Source organism: Bos taurus, chromosome 21, assembly GCF_002263795.3.
Source record: "Bos taurus isolate L1 Dominette 01449 registration number 42190680 breed Hereford chromosome 21, ARS-UCD2.0, whole genome shotgun sequence".
In the NCBI taxonomy this organism is placed as follows: Eukaryota; Metazoa; Chordata; class Mammalia; order Artiodactyla; family Bovidae; genus Bos; species Bos taurus.
The window spans coordinates 54258959-54284617 of NC_037348.1; the positions used below are offsets into that span (position 1 = coordinate 54258959).

The 25659-nt window shown below is 37.6% G+C and overlaps 1 protein-coding gene and 1 long non-coding RNA gene across 2 annotated transcripts in view; both read right to left on the reverse strand.

The window, feature by feature from the left end:
* Window positions 1-25659, reverse strand: part of LOC132343311 (uncharacterized) — a 292991-nt gene that overhangs the window by 110760 nt on the left and 156572 nt on the right. The window lies entirely within an intron of this gene.
* On the reverse strand, window positions 11112-13990 carry FSCB (fibrous sheath CABYR binding protein). The gene is given in 1 exon segment (NM_001076546.2): window positions 11112-13990. A coding segment is annotated over 1 exon segment (2457 nt). The 5' UTR covers window positions 13772-13990; the 3' UTR covers window positions 11112-11314.

Consider the following 25659-nt stretch of genomic DNA (forward strand, 5'->3'; position numbering starts at 1 on the left):
TTGTAGAAATCATGTCCCTTTATTGTTGGAATTTAATTTCCAGAATTTCTTAGCAGTTTCTATGTGGTTGGAGAGCTATCAAACAAAGTTTATGCTCTTTTACTTAAACAGCAGTGTTCACTGAGGACAATGTGCTTAATAGCAAAGTAAGAAGTAAAAATGATACCCATAATCCCACACTCAAAGTCAACAAATGTATCAGTCAGACTTCTCCAGAGAAACAGAATCAATAGGACAGATGCAAATATAGACTTAGACATATATATAGATATACATATATATATGGTATCTTTTATCATAACTGCATGTATATGTATAAAGAGAATTACTTTAAGGAATTGGCTCCCATGATTGTGGGGCTGGCAGGTTTAAAATCACAGAGTAGGCCAGCAGGCATTCATGTGTCAGTCTTGAGCCCAAAAATTGTACGAGAGAGTCTGGGAGGCTGAAAACCCAGACAGGCACTAATGCTTCAGTCTTGAGGCAAAATTTCCTCACCATGATGTTTCTATTTTTGCTCTTAAACCCCTTCAAAAGATCGGAAAAGACTCACTCACATTATCAAGGGTAGTCTCCTTTACTTAAAGGCAATTTATAACAGCTATTTATCACAAGTTCAAAATACCATCACAACAACACTTGGGTAAGTATTTGATTAAATAACAGTTACTATAGCCTAGCTAAATCAACAATAATATTAGCCATTCAACCATATAACACTTCCCTCAATGTTTTTCTAGGCATAAATAGGATTACACATACAAATCCTATGATAGAAACTAACAAATAAAAGCATTTCAAAAGAAGTTTCTTGTGTCAAATTAAACTGCCATTCTAATAACCAAAAGTTTATTAAATTTTAAAATGTTTACTTATATGCTATTATAAAAGGAGACTACAACATTTACACATTCATAGAGATATACTTAGTTTTGTGAATTCAATTATGTGTAGTTGACTTCACAAAGAAATCTTGGGTTCTGCTCTGAGGGACCAGATCAAGATGGCAGAATAGGATATGGAGCTCACCTCCTCCCATATATACATCTATATACATCAAAAATACAACTACACGTGGAATGCTTCTCACAGAATACCTGGTGAATACTGGCAGATGATAGTACAAAACTCAAATTGCAATAAAGATCACCACATACCCAGCTAGGATGAAAGAGAAAGAAAAAAGGAATTGGAATGGGAGCTTGTATGCTGGGAAAGAGCTGGGAAAGAGGAGAGGTTCCCTGGCCCTGGGAAGCCCCTTCACTGGTGGGGACATGAGCTGGAACAGAAAGGGAGCTTCAGAGGCTCAGAGGAGAGTTCGGCAGCCACCTTGCAGCAAGCAGAACAGAGAGAGACCAGAACAAAGGGACCATGCCACCTTCCTGCACTCCCCAGCCTGAGACAAAGTCTGTGAGTGTGTGCAGGGGCTAGGTGCTGAAATTCAGGCTTCAGAGGACACACACGGAGAGAGGACTGGGGTTGGCTGAAACCTGAAGAGGGCAGAGTATGGCCCAAGCTACATACAACTGAGGGTATGTGCAGAAAGGAGCTGAGGTTGATCGTTGAAGCCTCGTTATTAATGCAAGCATTCAAAGGGAGGGACAAGGCACACCATAGCTGCCTCATTTTCAATCACAGTGAGCATGGCTCCACCTCTGCAAGTTCTAGGATCAGGCAAGTGCTTGCCCACACATGGAGGCAAGGCTGAAATTTGAGCTCTCTTCCCGCATGGTTGTACAATATACAGATTTATGCCACCACCACCAGGACCAGTTTAAACTCAGCACCTGTGGGACATCTGAACAGAATACTCATGTTCCTATGGCTAAGGCCAGTCCAGTATTAGCACCCATGGGCCGGGTCACAGTCTGGGCTGCTTCTGTAGCTCCCAAGGTACATCCAGGTGTGTGACTTCTGTGATCCTGGTACCTGACTCAGTGGATCTGGGCGGGTGGTTTTGTGACTACACCAGGGCCTACTGCCTGCCTCTCCATGACTGAGGAGAGGTTGAGGATGGTGTCAACAGCAGTGTGCTTTGTCAGCCCATGCAACGGGTGGCAGGCAACACAAGCACACACACTTCCCAGTGGAAAGCTCCCGCAGGGGAAGGCTCAGTGGCTCCTCTCCCAGCAGGAGTGCTCCAGTCCCACCTACCTCACAGTACAGCTCAGAAGGGAATCTGGGGTCTTGTACACCAACAACTGGGGAGTCGAACCTACCCCTGCTAGGACTGTGACAATCACAGAGCAAAGAGGAAGCCTCTCTCGATATCCACGGCAAGTATATTCACCACAGCAGTCATACCCTCTATCAAAGGGGAAACAACCAGCATACACTGAGGAAAAATGCAGCAGATATCCTTACTAAAAACAGCTTTTGCACCAAAAATATTAGACACATGGGGCTACATGGGGATGCAACCCTCCATGATCACAGTAAATAAATGTTTCCCCTAAACTCATAGAGACAGAGAAAATAAGTAATATGAAGAAACAGAGGAACCACTCCCAACTAAAAGATTAACAGAATTCCCTTGAAAGAACAAATGATGAAACAGTTCTCTTCACTCTAATAGACACTGGTTTAAAAGGAGGTAATTAAAAATTATGAAGGAATTAAGAAAGGCTATTGATATAAATGCAGATTACTGTAAAAAGGAACTAGAAACTATAAAAAGGAACCAAGTAAAATTAGAAAACTCATTTGCTGAGACGAAAGCTGAGCTAAAGCCTAGGCATAGCAAACTGAATAATGTAGAAGAACAAATAAGTGATCTGGAAAATAAAATAATGAAAATTATCCAATTAGAACAGAAGACAGAAAGACAAATGAAAAAAAATCAAAGCAACATATGAGACCAATGCAATAATAAAAAGCATGACAATCATTCATAGTTGAGATCCCAAAAGGGGAAGAAAGAGAAAGGGGGATCAAAAATGCATTTGAAAAAATTATGCCTGAAAACGTCCCAAACTTAAAGAAGGAAACAGATATCCAGGAGCAGGAAGCACAGAGGGTACCAAACAAGATGAACTCAAACAAGACCTACAATAAGACATACTATAGTTAAAATGGCAAAAGTTAGAGACAATTCTAAACGCAACAAGAGAGGGGACTTGCCTGGTGGTCCACTGGCTAAGATTCTGTGCTCCCAATGCAGGGGGCCTGGGTTTAATCCCTGGGCAAGGAACTAGATCCCACATGCCACAATCAAGATTGAAGATTCCACGTGCCATAGCTAAGGCCTGGCACAGCCAAATAAATAAAAATTAAAAAAAAATAAATGCAGCAAGAGAAAAACAAAGAGTTAGCTAAAAGGGATATCAGCTGATTTCTTTACAGAAAAGTTGCAGGCCAGAAGGGAGTGGCCAGATATATTCAAAGTCCTAAAAGGGAAAAACATGCAACTTAGGATACTCTACCCAGCAAGATTATCATTTAGAATAGAAGGATAAATAAAGAGTTTCTCAGATAAGCAAATAGCTGATGGGACACTGCTCTATAACACAGGGAGCTCAACTTGGCGCTCTGGGATGATCTAGAGGATCAGCTCAAAAAGGAGGGGATATATGTGTTCTTATAGCTGATTTATATTGTTGCACAGCAGAAACCAACACAACACTGTAAAGCAGTTATGCTCCAATTAAAAATAAATTTAAAAAAAACAAAAGAATATAACAACGCTAAACCTAGCCTAAAAGTAATACTGAAAGGTCTTCTCTAAATAGAAAATAAGCAAGAATCTATAGGAAAGAGAAAATTATAATTGGAAAGTAAATCACTTAAATAAGCCACTACACAGATTAAAAAATAAAAAAATGTTTATGAAAGTGAGGATAACTACAGTGAATAGCAAAAGCATAAAAATGATTATATAAAAGAGTACATCAAAATCATAAAATGTGGAGGAGGAGAGTAAGAAAATGTAGATCTTTTTCTAGAATGTGTTTGAGCCTATATGATTACCAGTCTAAAGCAAGTAGATATAATAATGGATTAACATAATTGAAAAACATGATAACCACAAATCAAAATCATACAGTAGATTAACAAAAAAAAAAAAAAAAGAGAGAGAGAAAAAAAAAAACCCACAAGCATAAAACAGAAGAAAATCATCAAACCACAAAATGAGGGTCTCCTGAGGAGACAGGCGACAGCTGTGGCTCACGGTGGGGACAAGGACACTGATGTCAAGAAGTACTGTGCTTAGCTGATCAGTCATGTTTGACTCTTTGCAGCACCATGGACTATAGCCTGCCAGACTCCTTTGTTCATGGGATTCTCCTGGCAAGAATATTGGAGTGGGTAGCCATTCCCTTTTCCAAGGAATCTTTCTGACCCAGAGATAGAACCCAGGTATCCTACATTGCAGGCAGATTCTTTATCATCTGAACCACCGGATAACAAAGTCAGACATACTGGACTGAGGAGTACTAACTGGCATGATCTCTCCTGGGGTTTCCCTTGTGGCTCAGCTGGTAAAGAGTCGCAAAGAGTCGGACACGACTTTTTTTCCTGTAAGTGAAAATGAGCGACTTTTACTTCTGGAAACTACCATTTTGACACCAAGACCTGGTCCCACACAACATACTCAGGCTCCATTGTTAGGATGCCTCAGGCCAAACAACCAAAGGAGCAGGAACACAGCCCCACCCATCGGCAGACAGGCAGCCTAAAGTCTTCCAAACCCACAGCCACCTGGTCAGTGGATAAAGAAGATATGGTACATATATACAATAGGATATTACCCAGTTGTATAAATGAATGAAATAATGTCATGTGCAACAACATGGATGGAGTAGAGATTATCATACTAAATGAAGTTAGAGAAAAACAAACTCATATCATTTATACGTGGAATCTTAAAAAGAAAGATACAAATGAACTTACAAAGCAGAAAGCTTGCGATCCTAAAGTCTACAAGCAATAAATGCTGGAGAGGGTGTAGAGAAAAGGGAACCCTCTTACACTGTTGGTGGGAATGCAAACTAGTACAGCCACTATGGAGAATAGTGTGGAGATTCCTTAAAAAACTGGAAATAGAACTGCCTTATGATCCAGCAATCCCACTGCTGGGCATACACACTGAGGAAACCAGAATTGAAAGAGACACGGGTACCCCAGTGTTCATCACAGCACTGTTTATAATAGCCAGGACATGGAAGCAACCTAGATGTCCATCAGCAGATGAATGGATAAGAAAGCTGTGGTACATATACACAATGGAGTATTACTCAGTCATTAAAAAGAATACATTTGAATCAGTTCTAATGAGGTGGATGAAACTGGAGCCTATTACACAGAGTGAAGTAAGCCAGAAAGAAAAACACCAATACAGTATACTAACGCATATATACGGAATTTAGAAAGATGGTAACAATAACCATGTATACGAGACAGCAAAAGAGACACTGATGTATAGAACAGTCTTTTGGACTCTGTGGGAGAGGGAGAGGGTGGGGAGATTTGGGAGAATGGCACTGAAACATGTATAATATCATATATGAAACCAATCGCCAGTCCAGGTTCGATGCACAATACTGGATGCTTGGGGCTGGTACGACCCAGAGGGATGGTATGGGGAGGGAGGAGGGAGGAGGGTTCAGGATGGGGAACACGTGTATACCTGTGGTGAATTCATTTTGATATGTGGCAAAACCAATACAATATTTTAAAGTTAAATAAAAGAAAAGAAAACAAAAGAAAAAAAAAAAGAAAGCAGAAAGAGATTTGCAGACTTGGAAAATAAACTTATGGTTAACAAAGGGGAAATAGGGAAGGATAAATTAGGAAGTAGTAGAGATTAACATAAACACACTTTCATATATAAAATAGATAATCAACAAATACCTACTGTATAGCACAGGGAACTCTACTCAATACTCTGTAATAATGTATATGGGAAAGAATCTGAAAAAGAGAAGATATACATATATGTATAACTGAATCTCTTTGCTGTATCCCCTGAAACTAATACAACACTGTAAGTCAACTCTAGTCCAATATGAAATATTTTTTAAAAATTAAGTAAAAAAATAGTATATTAAGATAATAACAAATTCTGTCTTCATGTCCTCTTATTACAACTACAGAGACTGAAAATTCAAGAGACAACTTTGCTGGTAAACATTTCATGGATCCAGCAAGTATGCCATATTTCATGCTGGAAACTGAAAGTACATTTAGTTAAAAGGACTAAAGCAATTTCTAATATACTGGCAGTGACCAAGGAAAATTTGCATCTCAGTCAAGATACTCAAAAACTGGAAACAGTGGCAGATTTTTTTTCCCTTGGGCTCCAAAATCACTGTGAATAGTAACTGCAGCCATTATATTGAAAGACACTTGTTCCCTGGAAGGAAAACTATGACAAACAGCATATTAGAAAGTAGAGATATCACTTTGCCAACAAAGGCCCATATTGTCAAAGCTATGGCTTTTCCAGAAGTCATGTACAGATGTGAGAATTGGACCATAAAGAAGGCTGAGTGCCAAAGAATTGATGCTTTCAAACTGTGGTGCTGGAGAACACTCTTGAGAGTCCCTTGGACAACAAGGAGATCAAACCAGTCAATCCTAAAGGAAATCAACCCTGAATGTTCACTGGAAGGACTGATGCTTAAGCTGAAGCTCCAATACTTTGGCCACCTGATGAGAAAAGCCAATTCATTGGAAAAGACCCTGATCCTGGAAAAGGTTGAAGGCAAAAGGAGAAGAGGGTGACAGGATGAGATGGTTGGATAGCATCACTGACTCAATGCACATGAGTTTGAGCAAACTCTGGGAGATAATGACGGACAGAGAAGCCTGGCATGCTGCAGTCCACAGGGTCGCAAAGAGTCAGACAAAATGACTGAACAAGAGTAACAACAATTCTGTTCAGAGTCCATCCTAGATAGGAATTCTTTTTTTTTAATTTTATTTTTAAACTTTACAATATTGTATTAGTTTTGCCAGACATCAAAATGAATCCGCCACAGGTATACCCATGTTCCCCATCCTGAACCCTCCTCCCTCCTCCCTCCCCATACCATCCCTCTGGGTCATCCCAGTGCACCAGCCCTAAGTATCCAGTATCGTGCATCAAACCTGGACTGGCGACTCGTTTCATACATGATATTATACATGTTTCAATGCCATTCTCCCAAATCTCCCCACCCTCTCCCTCTCCCACAGAGTCCATAAGACTGATCTATACATCAGTGTCTCTTTTGCTGTCTCGTACACAGGGTTATTGTTACCATCTTTCTAAATTCCATATATATGCGTTAGTATACTGTATTGGTGTTTTTCTTTCTGGCTTACTTCACTCTGTATAATAGGTTCCAGTTTCATCCACCTCATTAAAACAGATTCAAATGTATTCTTTTTAATGGCTGAGTAATACTCCATTGTGTATATGTACCACAGCTTTCTTATCCATTCATCTGCTGATGGGCATCTAGGTTGCTTCCATGTCCTGGCTATTATAAATAGTGCTGCGATGAAATTTATGTAATGTAATGAAATAAATTTTCCCCTCTATGCTTTGTGCTTTTGAAATTCAAAAAGTCCTCTCTTATCATGAAAAAATTTTAGCATACCTTACAAATATTTTTATAGTATTACCTCTAACATCTAATTTTTAATTCTTTTGGAATCATTTTGGGTGGGGGGTGCCATGCCAGCTGTGGGATCTTAGTTCCCCAACCAGGGATTGAACCCAGGCCCTCAGAGCAAAAGCACCTATCCTAACCACTGTACTCTCAGGGAATTCTTTGGGATTATCTTTTTAATGTGCTGATAGGTAGGGATCCAATCTTGTTTTTATTCATATAATCAGGTAGATTATTTAATACTATATACTGAAGTAATATATCTTTTATTTTTTAAAAAAGAAACCATTCTGTCAATTAAATTAGCTAAAAATACTGTCTCCCAACAGTAATTTATATTTCTTTGATTGCTAAGTTGCACATACTTCCATATATTTATTGCTCAGTCACTCTTCTCCCATTATGAAACACTCTTCCTTGTCTCTTGCTCATTTTCTTCTATTTCTGTCTTCTTGATTTGTGAGTGTTCTTTCTATTTAAAATTAAAATATTAAACTTCTTATTTTTACATAAAAAATAACAAAGTTTTGATGCAATCCATATCAAAATACCAAGTGCATTTTTTACCAAACTAGAACAAATAATTCTAAAATTTGTATGGTTACACAAGACTTCAAATAGCTAAGATAATATTGAGAAAGAGAACACAGCTGAAGGTAACATGCTCCTAGATATCAGACTAAAGCTATACTCATCAAAACAGAGGCACAGAAAGAGACACAGATCAATGAAACAGGATAGAGAACCCAGAAAGAAAAAAAAAAAAAACTTATGGTCAATTAATCTACAAGAAAGGAGGCAAGAATATACAATGGAGAAAAGACAGGCTCTTCAATAAGTAGTTCGGGGAAAACTGAACAGATGCATGTCATAGAATGAAATTAGAACTTTATCACCATACACAAAAATAAACTCAAAATGGATTAAAGACCTAAGTATAAGACTGGAAACCATAAAACTCCTAGAAGAAAACATAAGCAGAACATTCTTTGACATAGGTTACAGCAAGGTATTTTTTGGATCTGCCTCCTAAAGCAAGGAAATAAAAGCAAAAATAAACAAATGAGACCTAATTAATCTTAAAAACATTTGTGAAGCAAAGAAAACCATTGATGAAGTGAAAAGACAACTTACTGATTGGGAGAAAATATTTTCAAATGATATGACCAATAAGGGGTTAATATCTAACATATGTAAACAGTTCATACAACTCAAAAAAAAATAAAAAACAAGCAATCCAATTAAAAAAGGGGCAGATGAACTGAATAGACTTTAAAAAAAAAAAAGTACATGCTGATGGGCAACAGGGAAATGCAAATCAAAACCACAATGAGATATCACCTCACACCTGTCAGAATGGTTATTACCAAAAAGAACACAAACAACAAATGTTGGCAAGGATGTATAGAAAAGGAAACCATCATACACTGTTGGTAGGAATGTAAATTGGTGCAACCACTATGGAAAATATCATGAAGATTTCTCAAAAATTACAAATAAAACTACCATATGACATAGCCATTCCACTCCTGAGTATATATCTGAAAAAAACAAACTTACTAATTCCAAAAGATACATGCACCCCCAATTTTCATAGTACCAGTATTTATAAATGCCAAAATATGGAAACAACCTCAATGTCCATCAACAGATGAATGGATAAATATGTGGTGTGTATATACACACACACACACACACACACATACATACACAATGGAATACTGCTGCTGCTGCTAAGTCGCTTCAGTCGTGTCCGACTCTGTGCGATCCCATAGACGGCAGCCCACCAGGCTCCAGCGTCCCTGGGATTCTCCAGGCAAGAACACTGGAGTGCGTTGCCATTTCATACTACTCAGTCATAAAAAGGGACTAAATTTTGCCAGAACATGGATGCACTTGCAATAACATGGGTGGACTTGGAAGGCATTGTGCTAAGTGAAATAAGTCAGAGAGAAAAAGGCAAAACTGTATGATCATTTATACGTGGAATCTAAAAAATAAGACAGACTAGTAAATACAACAACAACAACAACAAAAGACTCACACATATTGAGAAAACACTATTGGTCACCAGGGAGGAGAAGGAAGTGTAGAGGGACAAGATAAGTGTGGGGGTTAAGACAAACTCCTATGGATAAAATAAGCTACAGATATAGTCAATATTTTATAAAAACTATATTCCCAACACAGTGAATATATTCAAGATTTTATAGTAACTATAAATTGACTATAACCTTTAAAAATTGTGAAGCACTATATTATACATCTGAAACTTACATAATATTTTGCACTGGCTATATCTCAATCAAAAACAAAAGAATTTTCTTTTAAATGAACAGATATAACAAAGTAGAAACAGAGTCACAGATATGGAAAACAAACAGGTAGTTGCCAGAAGGCAGGGTATTGAGGTGATGAGAGAAATACATGAGGGAGATTAACAGGTACAAACTTCTAGCTATAAAATAAATGAATCACAGATATGAAATGCACAGTGTGGGAAATATAGTCAGTAATTATATTATATCTTTGTATGGTGATGGATGGTAACTAGACTTAACTGTGATGATCATTTTGCAATGTCTAGAAATGTTGAGTCACTATGTTGTAAACCAAGAATGAATATAGTTTTGCAGGTCAGTTATAACTCAAAGCCACCCAACCAAACACACACACAAACTAATAGAAACAGAGATCAGGTTTCTGATTATAAGACATGAAATGTGGGGGAAGGGAGAATTAGATAAAGATGGTCAAAACGTATGAAAGATACAAACTAGGGATATAAAGTACATAATATAATTCATACTGTAGCATATTATTTATGAAAGAGAGTAAATCCTAAGAGTTCTCATCACAAGGAAGTTTTTTTCATTTTTTAAAATTTTATATCTATATAAGGTGATTGATGTTCACTAAACTTATTGCAGTAATCATTTCGTGATGTATCTAAGTCAAATCACCATGCTGTATACTTTAAACTTAAGTAGTGCTATATGTCAATTAAATCTCAATAAAATTGGAATGTAAAAAACTAAAAAGGAATATGCCCTCAAGGCTGTCTCAGTATATTTTTGTTTATGATTATACACTTTTTAAAATACTTCATCCACTGTTAGCTTCACTGAAGTGAAGATTTTTATAAAGGAAGTGTCCTTATCCAGACGGCGAGATGTGCAAGACAGGAACAAAAACAAAAAAGAAATAATGTCTCAGAAGGAATCAAATAGAGAATAATAGACATGATGAATTTTAAGGAGAAAGAAAACACTCCATAACTTTAGATGTGTGACCAAAACTCAAGAAACTTAAAGTAGATGAGAGAACTGAAGAAAAGAAAATGCCTTTTCCACTACAAGCTACACGTAGAGAAAGAAAAAATGACTGTAGAGAATATTTTACCCTTGTCAACAGGATTTAGTGTCAAAAGGATATTTTAATTCTTTCAATTATAAAATTACTTCATTTCAAAATAGATATTTTATTACACTTTAGATTTGAATAAAAATAGTAGAGTAATTTTAAATCACTAGTTTTTATTGCTCATTTTCCAAACTATACTCCATGTCTTAGAATTTCCATTCACTTCCTTCTTCACAAAGCTCTCTCCAAATACCTTCAAATATACCTACCATTTTCCTACGTACGTACTTCCCAGAACCTCCTGGTTTCTGATTGTTAGCTTAGTTAAGATCAGACCACAGCTGAGGAGGCCGCCCCTATTCCAGTTCTATATGGATGACACCCTTTATTTCAAAAGAAACCCCTTCATTCTTGGTACCAGATGAATCTTTAGGAATAGTATCCCGTTCTAAAGGCTCTTCAGATTTTGGCTTATCATCCAAATTCCCTGATTCTAATTTTTCCACCAGGACATCTGCTTCCTTTGGAGCCTGATCTACTGGAGACACATTCTCTACCAGAGCCTCATCTGCAGGGGTTTGCTCAAATGGTGGAAGCAGAACTTCAGCAGAGGTTTCCTCTAAGGAGATTGGTGTAATAAAGGGCTCTTCAGTGAGTGAAGGCTGTTTCTCAACAGAGACCATTTCTGAAGTAGTTTCTTCAGTTGATGGAGGCTGAAGTTCAGCGGGGGCCTCTTCTGCAGGAGACTCCTCAGTGGGTGGAGATTGAACTTCTTCTGTGGCCTCTTCTGCAGGGGCCTCATCAGCTGGTAAAGACTGAACTTCTGGGGGCTCTTCTGCAGGGGCCTCCTCAGCTGGTGGAGACTGAACTTCTGGGGCCTCTTCTTCAGGGGCCTTGTCAGCTGGTGGAGACTGAAATCCTAGGCCCTCTTCTGCAGGGGCCTCATCAGTTGGTAGAGACTGAACTTCTGAGGCCTCCTCTTCAGTGGCATCCTCAGCTGGTGGAGGCTGAACTTCCAGGGGCTCTTCTGCAGGGGCCTGCCCAGCTGGTACAGACTGAACTTCTGGGGCCTCTTCTGCAGGGGCCTCCTCAGATGGTGGAGACTGAACTTCTGGGGCCTCTTCTGCAGGAGCCTCTTCAGCTGGTGGAGATTGAACCTCTGAGGGCTCTCCTGCAGGGGCCTCTTCAGCTGGTGGAGGCTCAACTTCAGCTAGGGCCTCTTCTGCAGGGACCTCCTCAGCTGGTGGAGACTGAACTTCTGGGGCCTCTTCTGCAGGGGCCTCCTCAGCTGGTGGAGACTGAACCTCTGGGGGCTCCCCTGCAGGGACCTCTTCAGCTGGTGGAGACTGAACCTCTGGGGGCTCTTCTGCAGGGGCCTCCTCAGCTGGTGGAGACTGAACTTCTGGGGCCTCTTCTGCAGGGGCCTCCTCAGCTGGTGGAGACTGAACCTCTGGGGGCTCTTCTGCAGGGGCCTCCTCAGCTGGTGGAGACTGAATCTCTGGGGGCTCTTCTGCAGGGGCCTCCTCAGCTGGTGGAGACTGAACTTCTGGGGCCTCTTCTGCAGGGGCCTCCTCAGCTGGTGGAGGCTCAGCTTCAGCTGGGGCCTCTTCTGCAGGGGCCTCCACAGCTGGTGAAAGTTGAAGTTCTGGGGTATCTTGTATAGGAGCCTCTTCAGCTGCAGGAGGCTGAACTTCAGTAAGAGGCTCTTTTAAAAGAGTCTCTTCAGATGAGGTGGCCTCTACTTTAGCAGGGGCCTCATCTCCAGCAGCCTCTTCCACTGGGGAAGGCTGTATTTCAACAAGAGCCTCTTCAGCAGGAGGCTTTTCTGAAAGAGCCTCTTCAGCTGGTGTAGGCTCTACTTTAGCAGGGGCCTCATCTCCAGGAGCCTCTTCAGTGGGGGAAGGCTGTGCTTCAAGAGGAGGCTCTTCAGCTGGTGGAGGCTGAACTGCCACAGGAACCTCTTCTGAAGTAGTCTCAGCTAGTGGAAGCTGTTCTTCAGCAGAGATCTCTTCTGCAGCAGGAGGCTGTACTTCAACTGGAACATCTTTCTCATCTTCTAAAGGTACAGGAGAATCTTTTTTGGTTGGTGAAATAGACACTGTTCTGCTAATACTTGGCCGCCTAATTTCTTCATTGCTACTTGTTGTGGGTTGAAATTCAGGATGTTCACTAAGAAAAATATTCCCTGAAGATTTGCGCTTCTGTGCACCTTCCTTTGACTTTGAAAAAGAATTAGTCGGCCATCCAATAACCACTATTTCTGATTCACTAAAGTATGTCTGCTGTTCCTTGTCTAGTTTATCTTTTTGAGGAAAGTTCATCATTGTCCAGTCTCCAGTACAAGTAGTCTGCTGAGATCTGTCTATTTTGACCTGAACAGAGTATCTGTTTGGTGGAACTTCTACTTCCCGAACACTCTCTGGAAATTCAGGACCTACTTCAACAGCAGCTGGCTTTTCCTCAGGTACCACTGCTTCACAAACTAACTTGATTTCTTCTTTTTTCTCTTCTGCAATAGTTTCTGTCTGTAGAGACTTATCAGCCATATCCTGTACACGCTTTCTCTTTATCCAAGTTTGCTGAAGTTGAGAAGATACTCTATGACATTCATAGTTTAATTTGCTTCCAGGAATATTACCAATACTAAGGGCAGCTTTGGGGCCAGAAGATTGTGGTATAGACAATTGTTTCTTTTTCTCTGTCACTTCAGTCTGCTGGGATTTATCTACCATGGGCTGGCTCGGTCGTCTTCTCTTTCGAATTTCTTGCCTCCCTGCCGAGATAGACTGTTCAGATTCATCCTTCTCTTCCATTTCTAAGACCGGTAGATTTCAAACTTATTAACCTTCAAGTAAATTAACCATCAGGAATGACAAATGTACCAGATACTTAAGCCTTTGCCTTCCTCATTAAAAGTTCTTCTGTTGAGCTACCTCAGGAAAAAGTTAGTTCATAAATTATTACATTCTGTACTACACTCCTGTTGGATCCCACCTCATTTAGTAAGCATCTTTCCTGTTTAATCTCTGGTATGACTAAATATAACTTCTAGAAGTTTAACTAAGAGTCTATGACATCACAGCCAATTGTCACTACAAGGTTCCATCAATGATATATCCAGAACTTTTTAACCTGATAAACAACTCACAGATGCTGGCCACAAGTGAGAAATCTACTGCTTGAAACATCAAGTTGAAAACAAGCATTTGTCTAGCAGAGGAATATGAAGTCAACTCTGGTAATGCTGCTTTGTTTTAGTTGGAGTCGATGCTTTTGTACTTTTAATTCTGTTCGCTTCATCCTACTGTAAAGACAGCTGTAATGCAGAATTCAGAATTCTGCAGTGTACTTTCATTGTTTGAGAAAACAACTGGTAACATGTGTGGCAATGTTCTATCAATATATATTCATATAATTTGAGGGAAAGTCAATATTGTTTGAAAAACTTGAGTTCTGAGGTCCATACCCATGTAAGTTCATTATCTCCTTAGTATTCAGTAACCACAGGAGCCTACTCTCAATGTTTGCATACATGCATGGCATGTTTGCCTTCTCAAATAACTTGAGATAGCCTAATTTTCAATTATCTCAGAAAATAGTTCCACCCAAAGTTTGACAAATAAAATAATGTTGAGTCTAAATACATGTCAAATGAAAAGAAAATGCATTTTTTTTGATGCAACCACTATATACTCTGCTGAATAACTACATGGGAATGAATTCCCACTGAAGATGAAATCATTTAATTGAAGCTTTGAAAAAGAGAAATCCCAGTTAAGCATACTGTAAATGGAATTATAATAGATTTAAAATATAAATAAACTTTAACATACATCACACAGAAATTTTACAAGAAAGATGAATTGGTCAAAAGATGTGCAAAATCCTATTCCTTTAGTCTAAGAAATGTTAATGAAGAGCAAATAGACTTTAAAAAATGTAGTCACTTATGATCCTTTGTATTTCTGTGTTGTCTATTGTGATCTCTCCAGTTTCATTTCTAATTTTATTGATTTGATTTTTCTCCCTTTGTTTCTTGATGAGTCTGGCTAATGGTTTGTCAATTTTATTTATCCTTTCAAAGAACCAGCTTTTGGCTTTGTTGATTTTTGCTATGGTCTCTTTTGTTTCTTTTGCATTTATTTCTGCCCTAATTTTTAAGATTTCTTTCCTTCTACTAACCTTGGGGTTCTTCATTTCTTCCTTTTCTAATTGCTTTAGGTGTAGGGTTAGGTTATTTATTTGACTTTTTTCTTGTTTCTTGAGGTATGCCTGTATTGCTATGAACTTTCCCCTTAGGACTGCTTTTACCGTGTCCCACAGGTTTTGAGTTGTTGTGTTTTCATTTTCATTAGTTTCTATGCAAATTTTGATTTCTTTTTTTGATTTCTTCTGTGATTTGTTGGTTATTCAGCAGGGTGTTGTTCATCCTCGATATTTTGGAATTTTTAATAGTTTTTCTCCTGTAATTGAGATCTAATCTTACTGCATTGTGGTCAGAAAAGATGCTTGGAATGATTTCTATTTTTTTGAATTTACCAAGGCTAGATTTATGGCCCAGGATGTGATCTATCCTGGAGAAGGTTCCATGTGCACTTGAGAAAAAGGTGAAATTCATTGTTTTGGGATGAAATGTCCTATAGATATCAATTAGGTCTAACTGGTCTATTGTATCGTTTAATGTTTGTGTTTCCTTGTTAATTTTCTGTTTAGTTGATCTATCCATAGGTGTGAGTGGGGTATTAAAGTCTCCCACTATTATTGTGTTATTGTTAATTTCTCCTTTCATACTTGTTAGCATTTGTCTTACATACTGTGGCGCTCCCGTGTTGGGTGCATATATATTTATAATTGTTATATCTTCTTCTTGGATTGATCCTTTGATCATTAGGTAGTGACCATCTTTGTCTCTTTTCACAGCCTTTGTTTTAAAGTCTATTTTATCTGATATAAGTATTGCTACTCCAGCTTTCTTTTGGTCCCTATTTGCATGGAAAATCTTTTTCCAGCCCTTCACTTTCAGTCTGTATGTGTCCCCTGTTTTGAGGTGGGTCTCTTGTAGACAACATATGTAGGGGTCTTGTTTTTGTATCCATTCAGCCAGTCTTTGTCTTTTGGTTGGGGCATTCAACCCATTTACATTTAAGGTAATTACTGATAAGTATGATCCCATTGCCATTTACTTTATTGTTTTGGGTTCGAGTTTATACACTGTTTTTGTGTTTCCTGTCTAGAGAATATCCTTTAGTATTTGTTGGAGAGCTGGTTTGGTGGTGCTGAATTCTCTCAGCTTTTGCTTGTCTGAGAAGCTTTTGATTTCTCCTTCATATTTGAATGAGATCCTTGCTGGGTACAATAATCTGGGCTGTAGGTTATTTTCTTTCATCACTTTAACTATGTCTTGCCATTCCCTCCTGGCTTGAAGAGTTTCTATTGAAAGATCAGCTGTTATCCTAATGGGAATTCCCTTGTGTGTTATTTGTTGTTTTTCCCTTGCTGCTTTTAATATTTGTTCTTTGTGTTTGATCTTTGTTAATTTGATTAATATGTGTCTTGGGGTGTTTCGCCTTGGGTTTATCCTGTTTGGGACTCTCTGGGTTTCTTGGACTTGGGTGATTATTTCCTTCCCCATTTTAGGGAAGTTTTCAACTATTATCTCTTCAAGTATTTTCTCATGGTCTTTCTTTTTGTCTTCTTCTTCTGGGACCCCTATGATTCGAATGTTGTAGCGTTTAATATTGTCCTGGAGGTCTCTGAGATTATCTCAATAGATGCAGAGAAAGCCTTTGACAAAATTCAACACCCATTTATGATAAAAACTCTCCAGAAAGCAGGAATAGAAGGAACATACCTCAACATAATAAAAGCTATATATGACAAACCCACAGCAAACATTATCCTCAATGGTGAAAAATTGAAAGCATTTCCTCTAAAGTCAGCAACAAGACAAGGGTGCCCACTTTCACCATTACTATTCAACATAGTTCTGGAAGTTTTGGCCACATCAATCAGAGCAGAAAAAGAAATAAAAGGAATCCAAATTGGAAAAGAAGAAGTAAAACTCTCACTATTTGCAGATGACATGATCCTTTACATAGAAAACCCTAAAGACTCCACCAGAAAATTACTAGAGCTAATCAATGATTATAGTAAAATTGCAGGATATAAAATCAACACACAGAAATCCCTTGCATTCCTATACACTAATAATGAGAAAACAGAAAGAGAAATTAAGGAAACAATTCCATTCACCATTGCAACGGAAAGAATAAAATACTTAGGAATATATCTACCTAAAGAAACTAAAGACCTATATATAGAAAACTGTAAAACACTGGTGAAAGAAATCAAAGAGGACACTAATAGTTGGAGAAATATACCATGTTCATAGATTGGAAGAATCAATATAGTGAAAATGAGTATACTACCCAAAGCAATTTATAGATTCAATGCAATCCCTATCAAGCTACCAACGGTATTCTTCACAGAGCTAGAACAAATAATTTCAAAATTTGAATGGAAATACAAAAAACCTCGAATAGCCAGAGCTATCTTGAGAAAGAAGAATGGAACTGGAGGAATCAACCTACCTGACTTAAGGCTCTACTACAAAGCCACAGTTATCAAGACAGTATGGTACTGGCACAAAGACAGAAATATTGATCAATGGAACAAAATAGAAAGCCCAGAGATAAATCCACGCACATATGGACACCTTATCTTTGACAAAGGAGGCAAGAATATACAATGGAGTAAAGACAATCTCTTTAACAAGTGGTGCTGGGAAAAGTGGTCAACCACTTGTAAAAGAATGAAACTAGAACACTTTCTAACACCATACACAAAAATAAACTCAAAATGGATTAAAGATCTAAATGTAAGACCAGAAACTATAAAACTCCTAGAGGAGAACATAGGCAAAACACCCTCCGATGTACATCACAGCAGGATCCTCTATGACCCACCTCCCAGAATATTGGAAATAAAAGCAAAAATAAACAAATGGGACCTAATTAAACTTAAAAGCTTCTGCACAACAAAGGAAACTATTAGCAAGGTGAAAAGACAGCCTTCAGAATGGAAGAAAATAATAGCAAATGAAGCAACGGACAAACAACTAATCTCAAAAATATACAAGCAACTCCTACAGCTCAACTCCAGAAAAATAAATGACCCAATCAAAAAATGGGCCAAAGAACTAAATAGACATTTCTCCAAAGAAGACATACAGATGGCTAACAAACACATGAAAAGATGCTCAACATCACTCATTATCAGAGAAATGCAAATCAAAACCACTATGAGATACCATTTCACGCCAGTCAGAATGGCTGCGATCCAAAAGTCTACAAGCAATAAATGCTGGAGAGGGTGTGGAGAAAAGGGAACCCTCTTACACTGTTGGTGGGAATGCAAACTAGTACAGCCACTATGGAGAACAGTGTGGAGATTCCTTAAAAAACTGGAAAGAGAACTGCCTTATGATCCAGCAATCCCACTGCTGGGCATACACACTGAGGAAACCAGAAGGGAAAGAGACACGTGTAGCCCAATGTTCATCGCAGCACTGTTTATAATAGCTAGGACATGGAAGCAACCTAGATGAATGGATAAGAAAGCTGTGGTACATATACACAATGGAGTATTACTCAGTCATTAAAAAGAATACATTTGAATCAGTTCTAATGAGATGGATGAAACTGGAACCTATTATACAGAGTGAAGCAAGCCAGAAAGAAAAACACCAATACAGTATACTAACGTATATATATGGAATTTAGAAAGATGGTAACAATAACCCTGTGTACGAGACAGCAAAAGAGACACTGATGTATGGAACAGTCTTATGGACTCTGTGGGAGAGGGAGAGGGTGGGAAGATTTGGGAGAATGACATTGAAACATGTAAAATATCATGTAAGAAATGAGCTGCCAGTCCAGGTTTGATGCACGATACTGGATGCTTGGGGCTAGTGCACTGGGACGACCCAGAGGGATGGTATGGGGAGGGAAGAGGGAGGAGGGTTCAGGATGGGGAGCACATGTATACCTGTGATGGATTCATTTTGATATTTGGCAAAACTAATACAATTATGTAAAGTTTAAAAATAAAATTAAATTTAAAAAAAATAAGTATAAAATACCACATAGACAAAGAACTAAACTTAAAACACTAAAAAGTTTTAGAAAATCAATATACAAATAATACAATAGAAAAAAAAATAAAGAACATGAATAGAAGATGTATAGAGGAAAAATAACTGACCAATATGCCTATAAAAGAGATAAACTTCACTTCTAAAATTAAGATTAAAATAATATCAATGTAAAACTAGCAAAAATTAGTTTAAAGATAATCTACCCTCCCCTCAAAACTGAAAATATTATTAAATGGATGGTCTCCTATATTACTGACTGGAGTTTAAATTGATACAATCCTTATTCTAGAGAATTTGAAAGTAAGTATGAAAAATTTTTTAAACATGCATGCCATTTGCCAATAATTCTGTTTCCAAGAAACTTAATTTTTAGAAATAATTATTTCCTCAAGAAGTATTTACTGAATACCTATTTTTTCCAGGGACAATTTCTACATGTTGGGGAAACAACAGAATACAAAAGGACATGTTTCCTGTCCTTATGAATCTCACAGTCTAGTAGAAGAAACTAAATAGTAAAAAAAAAAGAAAGTGAAAATAGTGTTAATTAGTGAATAGGGAATGTACTTTACCTAGAGTAATAGGACCAGAATGGGTTTATAGTAGAGAGCATCAAATTGAGAAAGAATCCAAAAGAGAAACAGTAAGAAGAAAATGACATGTTCTAGGAATTATGAGAAATCTGCTGTGGCAAGAGGAAAGGCAAAGCAAAAAAGGAAGGCATTTTTTAGATGTGCTTGAAGAAGTAGATAGCAGCCTGGTGGTGCACTGATTTAAGACTCTATAAGGTATTGTTATTTCAGATATAACTATTGTAAATATTTAGGCACCCAATATCAGAGCACCTAGATTTAAAAAGCAGATATTAAGAGACCTGAAGGGATGAGTAGACAATAATGCAATAATAATAGGAGACTTGATTATATCACTTTCATTAAAGAGTAGATAATTCAGATAGAAAATGAATAAGAAAACACTAAACTTGAATTAGACTTTTAACAGACATGTATAAACATCCCTTCCCATAGCAGCAAACTAAACATTCTCTTCAAGCATACTTTGAACATTCTCTAAGACAGATTATGTTGTCTAACAAAACAAGTCTTTAAAAATTTATGAAAACTGAAATGATATCAAGCATCTTTTCTAACCACAATAGTATTAAATTAGAAATCAAGTACAAGAAGATAACAGCAAAATTCATAAATATATGGAAGTTAAATATCTCACTATTGAGGCAAAACTATGGGTCAAAGAGGAAATCAAAAGGGAACTTAAGAATATCTTGAGACAAATAAAAATATAAATACAACATACCAAAATAATGGGATGCAACAAAAGCATTTCCAAAAGGGAAATTTATACCAATAAACACCTACATCAAAAAAGGAAGATCTCAAACAACCTAACTTTATACCGCAACAACTAATAAAATAATAATAAAAGAAAAGATAGCAGAAGAAGGAAAATAACAAAGAACAGAGCAAAAATAAATAAATAGATTAGAAAGACAATAAAAAAATAAACTCAGATGATTTTTTTTTTAAACATAAAAGTGATAAGCTTCTAGCTAGACTGAGAGAAGATCTAAATAAAATCTGAAATGAAAGAGGAGACATTACAGCTGATACATAGAAATACTAAGGATCATAAGAGAGAACTATAATTGTGTGTGTGTGTTAGTCACTCAGTCGTGTCTGACTCTTTGCAACCCCGTGGACTGTAACCCACCAGGTTTCTCCATCCATGGAATTTTCCAAGCAAGAACACTGGAGTGGGTTGCCATTTCCTTCTCCAGGGGATCTTCCTGACTCAGGGATCAAACCTGGGTCTCCCGCATTACAGTCAGACTCTTTACTGTCTGAGCCACTGGGAAGCCCTCAAGGACTATAATTATACACCAATAAATTGGATAACTGAGAACAAATTAATAGATTTCGAGAAATAGAACCTATCAAAACTGAATCATGAAATAGAAAATCTGAACAGATCAATGACAAGTAAGAAGATTTAATAGTTATTAAAAACCTCCAAACAGAGAAAAGCCCAGAACCCGATGCCTTCACTAGCGAATTCTATCAAACATTTAAAGGGAATTAATATCAATTCTCCCAAAGTCTTCCAAAAAATTTAAAACACAAGAAAAATTCCAAATTTCTCTTTACGAGGCCAGCATCATCCTAACACCAAAGCTTGTGAGGACACTATAGGAAATGAAAATTACTGATCAACATCCCTGATGAACATAAAAGAAAAAATCCTTAACAGAATATTAGCAAACTGAATTCAACATACGAAAGGGATAATACATTATGATCAAATAGCATTTATCTCTGGAATGCAAGGATGCTTCAACATATGCACATCAAGAAATGTGACTCATCACACTAACAAAATGAAGAATACATCATATGATTACATCCACAGATGCAGAAAAGCATTTAACAACAACAAAAAAAATTAACAAAACATATTTCCATGATGAAAATACTCAACAAATTAGGTACAGATGAAAAATACCTCAACATTATAAAGGCCATATCTACTCTACCAAGTCGCTTCAGTAATGTCCAACTCTGTGCGACGCCATAGACAAGAGCCCACCAGGCTCCTCTGCCCCTGGGATTCTCCAGGCAAGAACACTGGAGTGGGTTGCCATTTCCTTCTCCCATAAAGGCCATATATGAAGCTAATAATACACTCAACAGTGAAAAGCTAAAGTTTTTGTTCTGGCATCAGGAAAAAACAAGGATGATTACTCTCACCACTTCTATTCAACATAGTATTAGAAGTGCTAATCAGAGCAATTAAGCAAGAAAAAGAAATAAATAGCATTCAAATTGGAAAAGAGGAAACCAAACAGTCTCTGCAAACAACATATTTAATATATAAAAACCCTAAAAATACAACCTGCAAACATGTTAAAACCAATTTTAAAATTCAGTAAAGTCACAGAATTTTTAAAAAACCAACACACAAAATCAATTACATTTTTATATACTGACAATAACTATGAAGAAAAAGAAATTAAGAAGATAATCCATTTTATCATGCCATCAAAAATAATATACTTTGGAATAAACTTAAAGAAATTAAAGATCTGTCCACTGAAAACTATAAGGCATTGATGAAAGAAACTTAAAAAGGCATAAATAAATGGAAAGACATTCCATGTTCACAGACTAGAAGAATCAATATTTTTAAAATGTCTATACCACCCAAAGCCATCTCTAGCTTCAATTATCTTCCCTGGTGGCTCAGATGGTAAAGAATCTGCTTGTAACACAGTAGACCCAGGTTTGATCCCTGAGTCAGGAAGATCCCTTGAAGGAGGAAGTGGCAACCCACTCCAGTATTCTTGCCTGAAGAATTCCATGGACAGAGGAGCCTGGTTGGGCTACAGTCCATGGGGTCGCAGAGAGTCAAACACAACTGAGCAACTAACACACACACAATCTTTATAAAAATGTCAATGGCATTTTTCACAGAAATATAAAAAACAATCCTAAAATTCATTTGGAACCATGAAAAACTGTAAATTGCCAAAGCAATCTCAAGAAAAACAAAGGTGGAGGCATCACACTTCCTGATTTCAAACTATACTACAAAGCTATAGTAATCAAACACTGAGGTACTAACAGAAAAAAAAAGATTAATAGATAAATGAAGAACCCAGAAATAAGCCAAAACATGTATGGTTAGTTAATTTTTGAATCAGCACCAAGAATACAATGGGAGAAAGAGTCATTTTAATAAGTGGTGTTGGAAAAACTAAGTATTCATGTGCAAAAAAATGAAATTGAACCCCTATCTTACAAAATTACACTCACAAAAATTAATTCAAAATGGATTAGAATGAATATAACACCTGAAACCATTAAACTCCTAGAAGAAAGCCTGGAGAACAAGATCCTTGACATTGGTTTGGCAATGATTTGCAGGATTTGACACCAAAGCAAAAGCAAAACAAATGCAAAACTAAGCAGATGAAACAAAATCGGATTAAAAAGTTTATACACAACAAAAGAAACCATTAATAAAATGAAAAAGTGACTTATTGAATGGGAGAAAGTGTATGCCAAATCATTTACTCAATCAGGGATTAATATTAATATTGCTGTTGTTCAGTTGCTAACTCTTTGTGACCCTATGGACTGCAGCATGCCACTCTTCCGTGTCCTTTGTTATTTCCCAGAGTTTGTTCAAATTCATGTCTATTGAGTAAAGATGCCATCCAACCATTTCATTCTCTGTCCCCCCTTCTCCTCCTGCCCTGAGTCTTTCCCAGCATTGGGTCTTTTCCAGTGAGTCGGCTCTTCGCATCAAGTGGCCAAAGTTTTGGACCTTCAGTTTCAGCTTCAGCATCAGCACTTCTAATGAATATTCATGATTGATTTCTTTAGTATTGACTGGTTTCATCTTCTTGAAGTCCAAGGGACTCTCAGGAGTCTTCTCCAACACTATAGTTTAAAAGCATCAATTCTTCAACGTTCAGCTTTCTTTATGGTCCAATTCTCACATCCATACATGACTACAGGAAAAACTTTGACGAGACGGACCTTTGTTGGCAAAGTAATGTCTCTGTTTTTTAATATGCTTTCTAAGCTGGTCATAGCTTTTCTTCCAAAGGACAAGCATCTTTTAATTTCATGACTGAAGTCACCATCGCAGTGATTTGGGAGCCCAAGAAAATAAAGTCTGTCACTGTTTCCATTGTTTCCTCATCTATTTGTCATGAAGTGATGGAATCAGATGGAATGATCTTAGCTTTTTGAATGTTGAGTTTTAAGCCGGCTTTTTCACTCTCCTTTTTCGCTTTAATTAAGGAGCTCTTTATTTCCTCTTCACTTTCTGTCATAAGGGTAGTGTCATCTGCACATCTGAGGTTATTAATATTTCTCCCAGAAATCTTGATTCCAGCTTGTGCTTCATCCAGCCTGGCATTTTGCATGATGTACTCTGCATATTAAGTTAAATCAGCAGGGTGACAATATACAGCCTTGATGTACTACTTTCTCAATTTTGAACCAGTCTATTATTCCATGGCAAGTTCTATTTAATATTAATATTAAAATTATGTAAAGAACTCATACAACTTGGTTGCAAAAAAACGGAAATTCACCAGTCGAAAAGGAGCAAATGATCTGAATAATATTTTTCCAAAGAAGACATACAAATGGTCAACAGGTAAGCAATATCTTTTAGATCCATCTCTAGATTAATGAAAATAAGAATGAAAATAAACAAATGGGACTTAATCAAACTTAATAGCTTTTGCACAGCAAAGGGAATCATAAATAAAATGAAAAGACAACTTAAGAATTGGGAGAAAATATCAAATGATATGTAAATACATGCAAATGATAAGACTAAAGAGGGATTAATCTCCAAAATATACAAACAGTTCATGTAGCTCAATACAGAAGAAAACAAACCACCCAATCAAAAAATGGGCAGAAGTCCAAACAGACATTTCCCCAATAGACACATGAAAAGATGTCCCATGTCACTAACTATAGAAAAATGCAAGTAAAAATTAAAATGAGGTATCACATCACAGCAGTCAGAATGGCCAGCATCAAAACGTCTACAAATAATAAATGCTAGAAAGGGTAAGGAGAAAAAGAAACCCTCCTACATTGTTGGTAGGAATGTAAATTGGCACAACCATTATGGAGAATAGTACAAAAGTTCCTTAAAAAACTAAAAATAGAATTAACATATGATCCTGCAATCCCACACATGGGCATGGTAGTGCTTAGTGGCTCAGTCATATCCTACTCTTTGCAACACATGGATTGTAGCCTGGCAGGCTCCTCTGTCCTAGGGATTCTCCAAGCAAGAATACTGGAGTGGTGGCCACTCCGTTCTCTAGGGGATCTTCCTGTCCCATGGATTGAACTCAGGTTTTCTGTGTTGAAGGCAGACTTTTTACCATCTGAGCTACCATGGAAGCCCACACACGGGCATATATCCAGAGAAAACCATAATTCAAAAGACACATGCACCCCACTGTTGACAATAGCCAAAATATGGAAGCAAACTAAATGTCCATTGAGAGATGAATGGATAAAGATGTGATACACACATATACACACACATATACACAGTGGAATAAGGGAGGGCCTTTTTTGGTTTTTTGCTTATTTGCTTAGTCACTAAGTCATGTCTGACTCTTTTGCAACCACATGGACTATAGCCTACCAGGCTCCTCTGTTCATGGGATTTCACAGGGAAAAATACTGGACTGCACTACCATTTCCTTCTGCAGGGGATCTTCCTGGTGCAGGGATCGAACCCACATCTGCTGCAATGCAGGCAGATACTTTACCACTAGGCACTAGGGACTATTACTCATCTGAATTGGAAAATCTGAAGAAATTAGGGAAAACCACTAGACCATTCAGGTATGACCTAAATCAAATCCCTCGCAGGTACACAGTGGAAGTGACAAATAGATGCAAGGAATTAGATCTGATACACAGAGAGCCTGAAGAACTATGGACGAATGTTCATGACACTGTGCAGGAGACAGAGATCAAG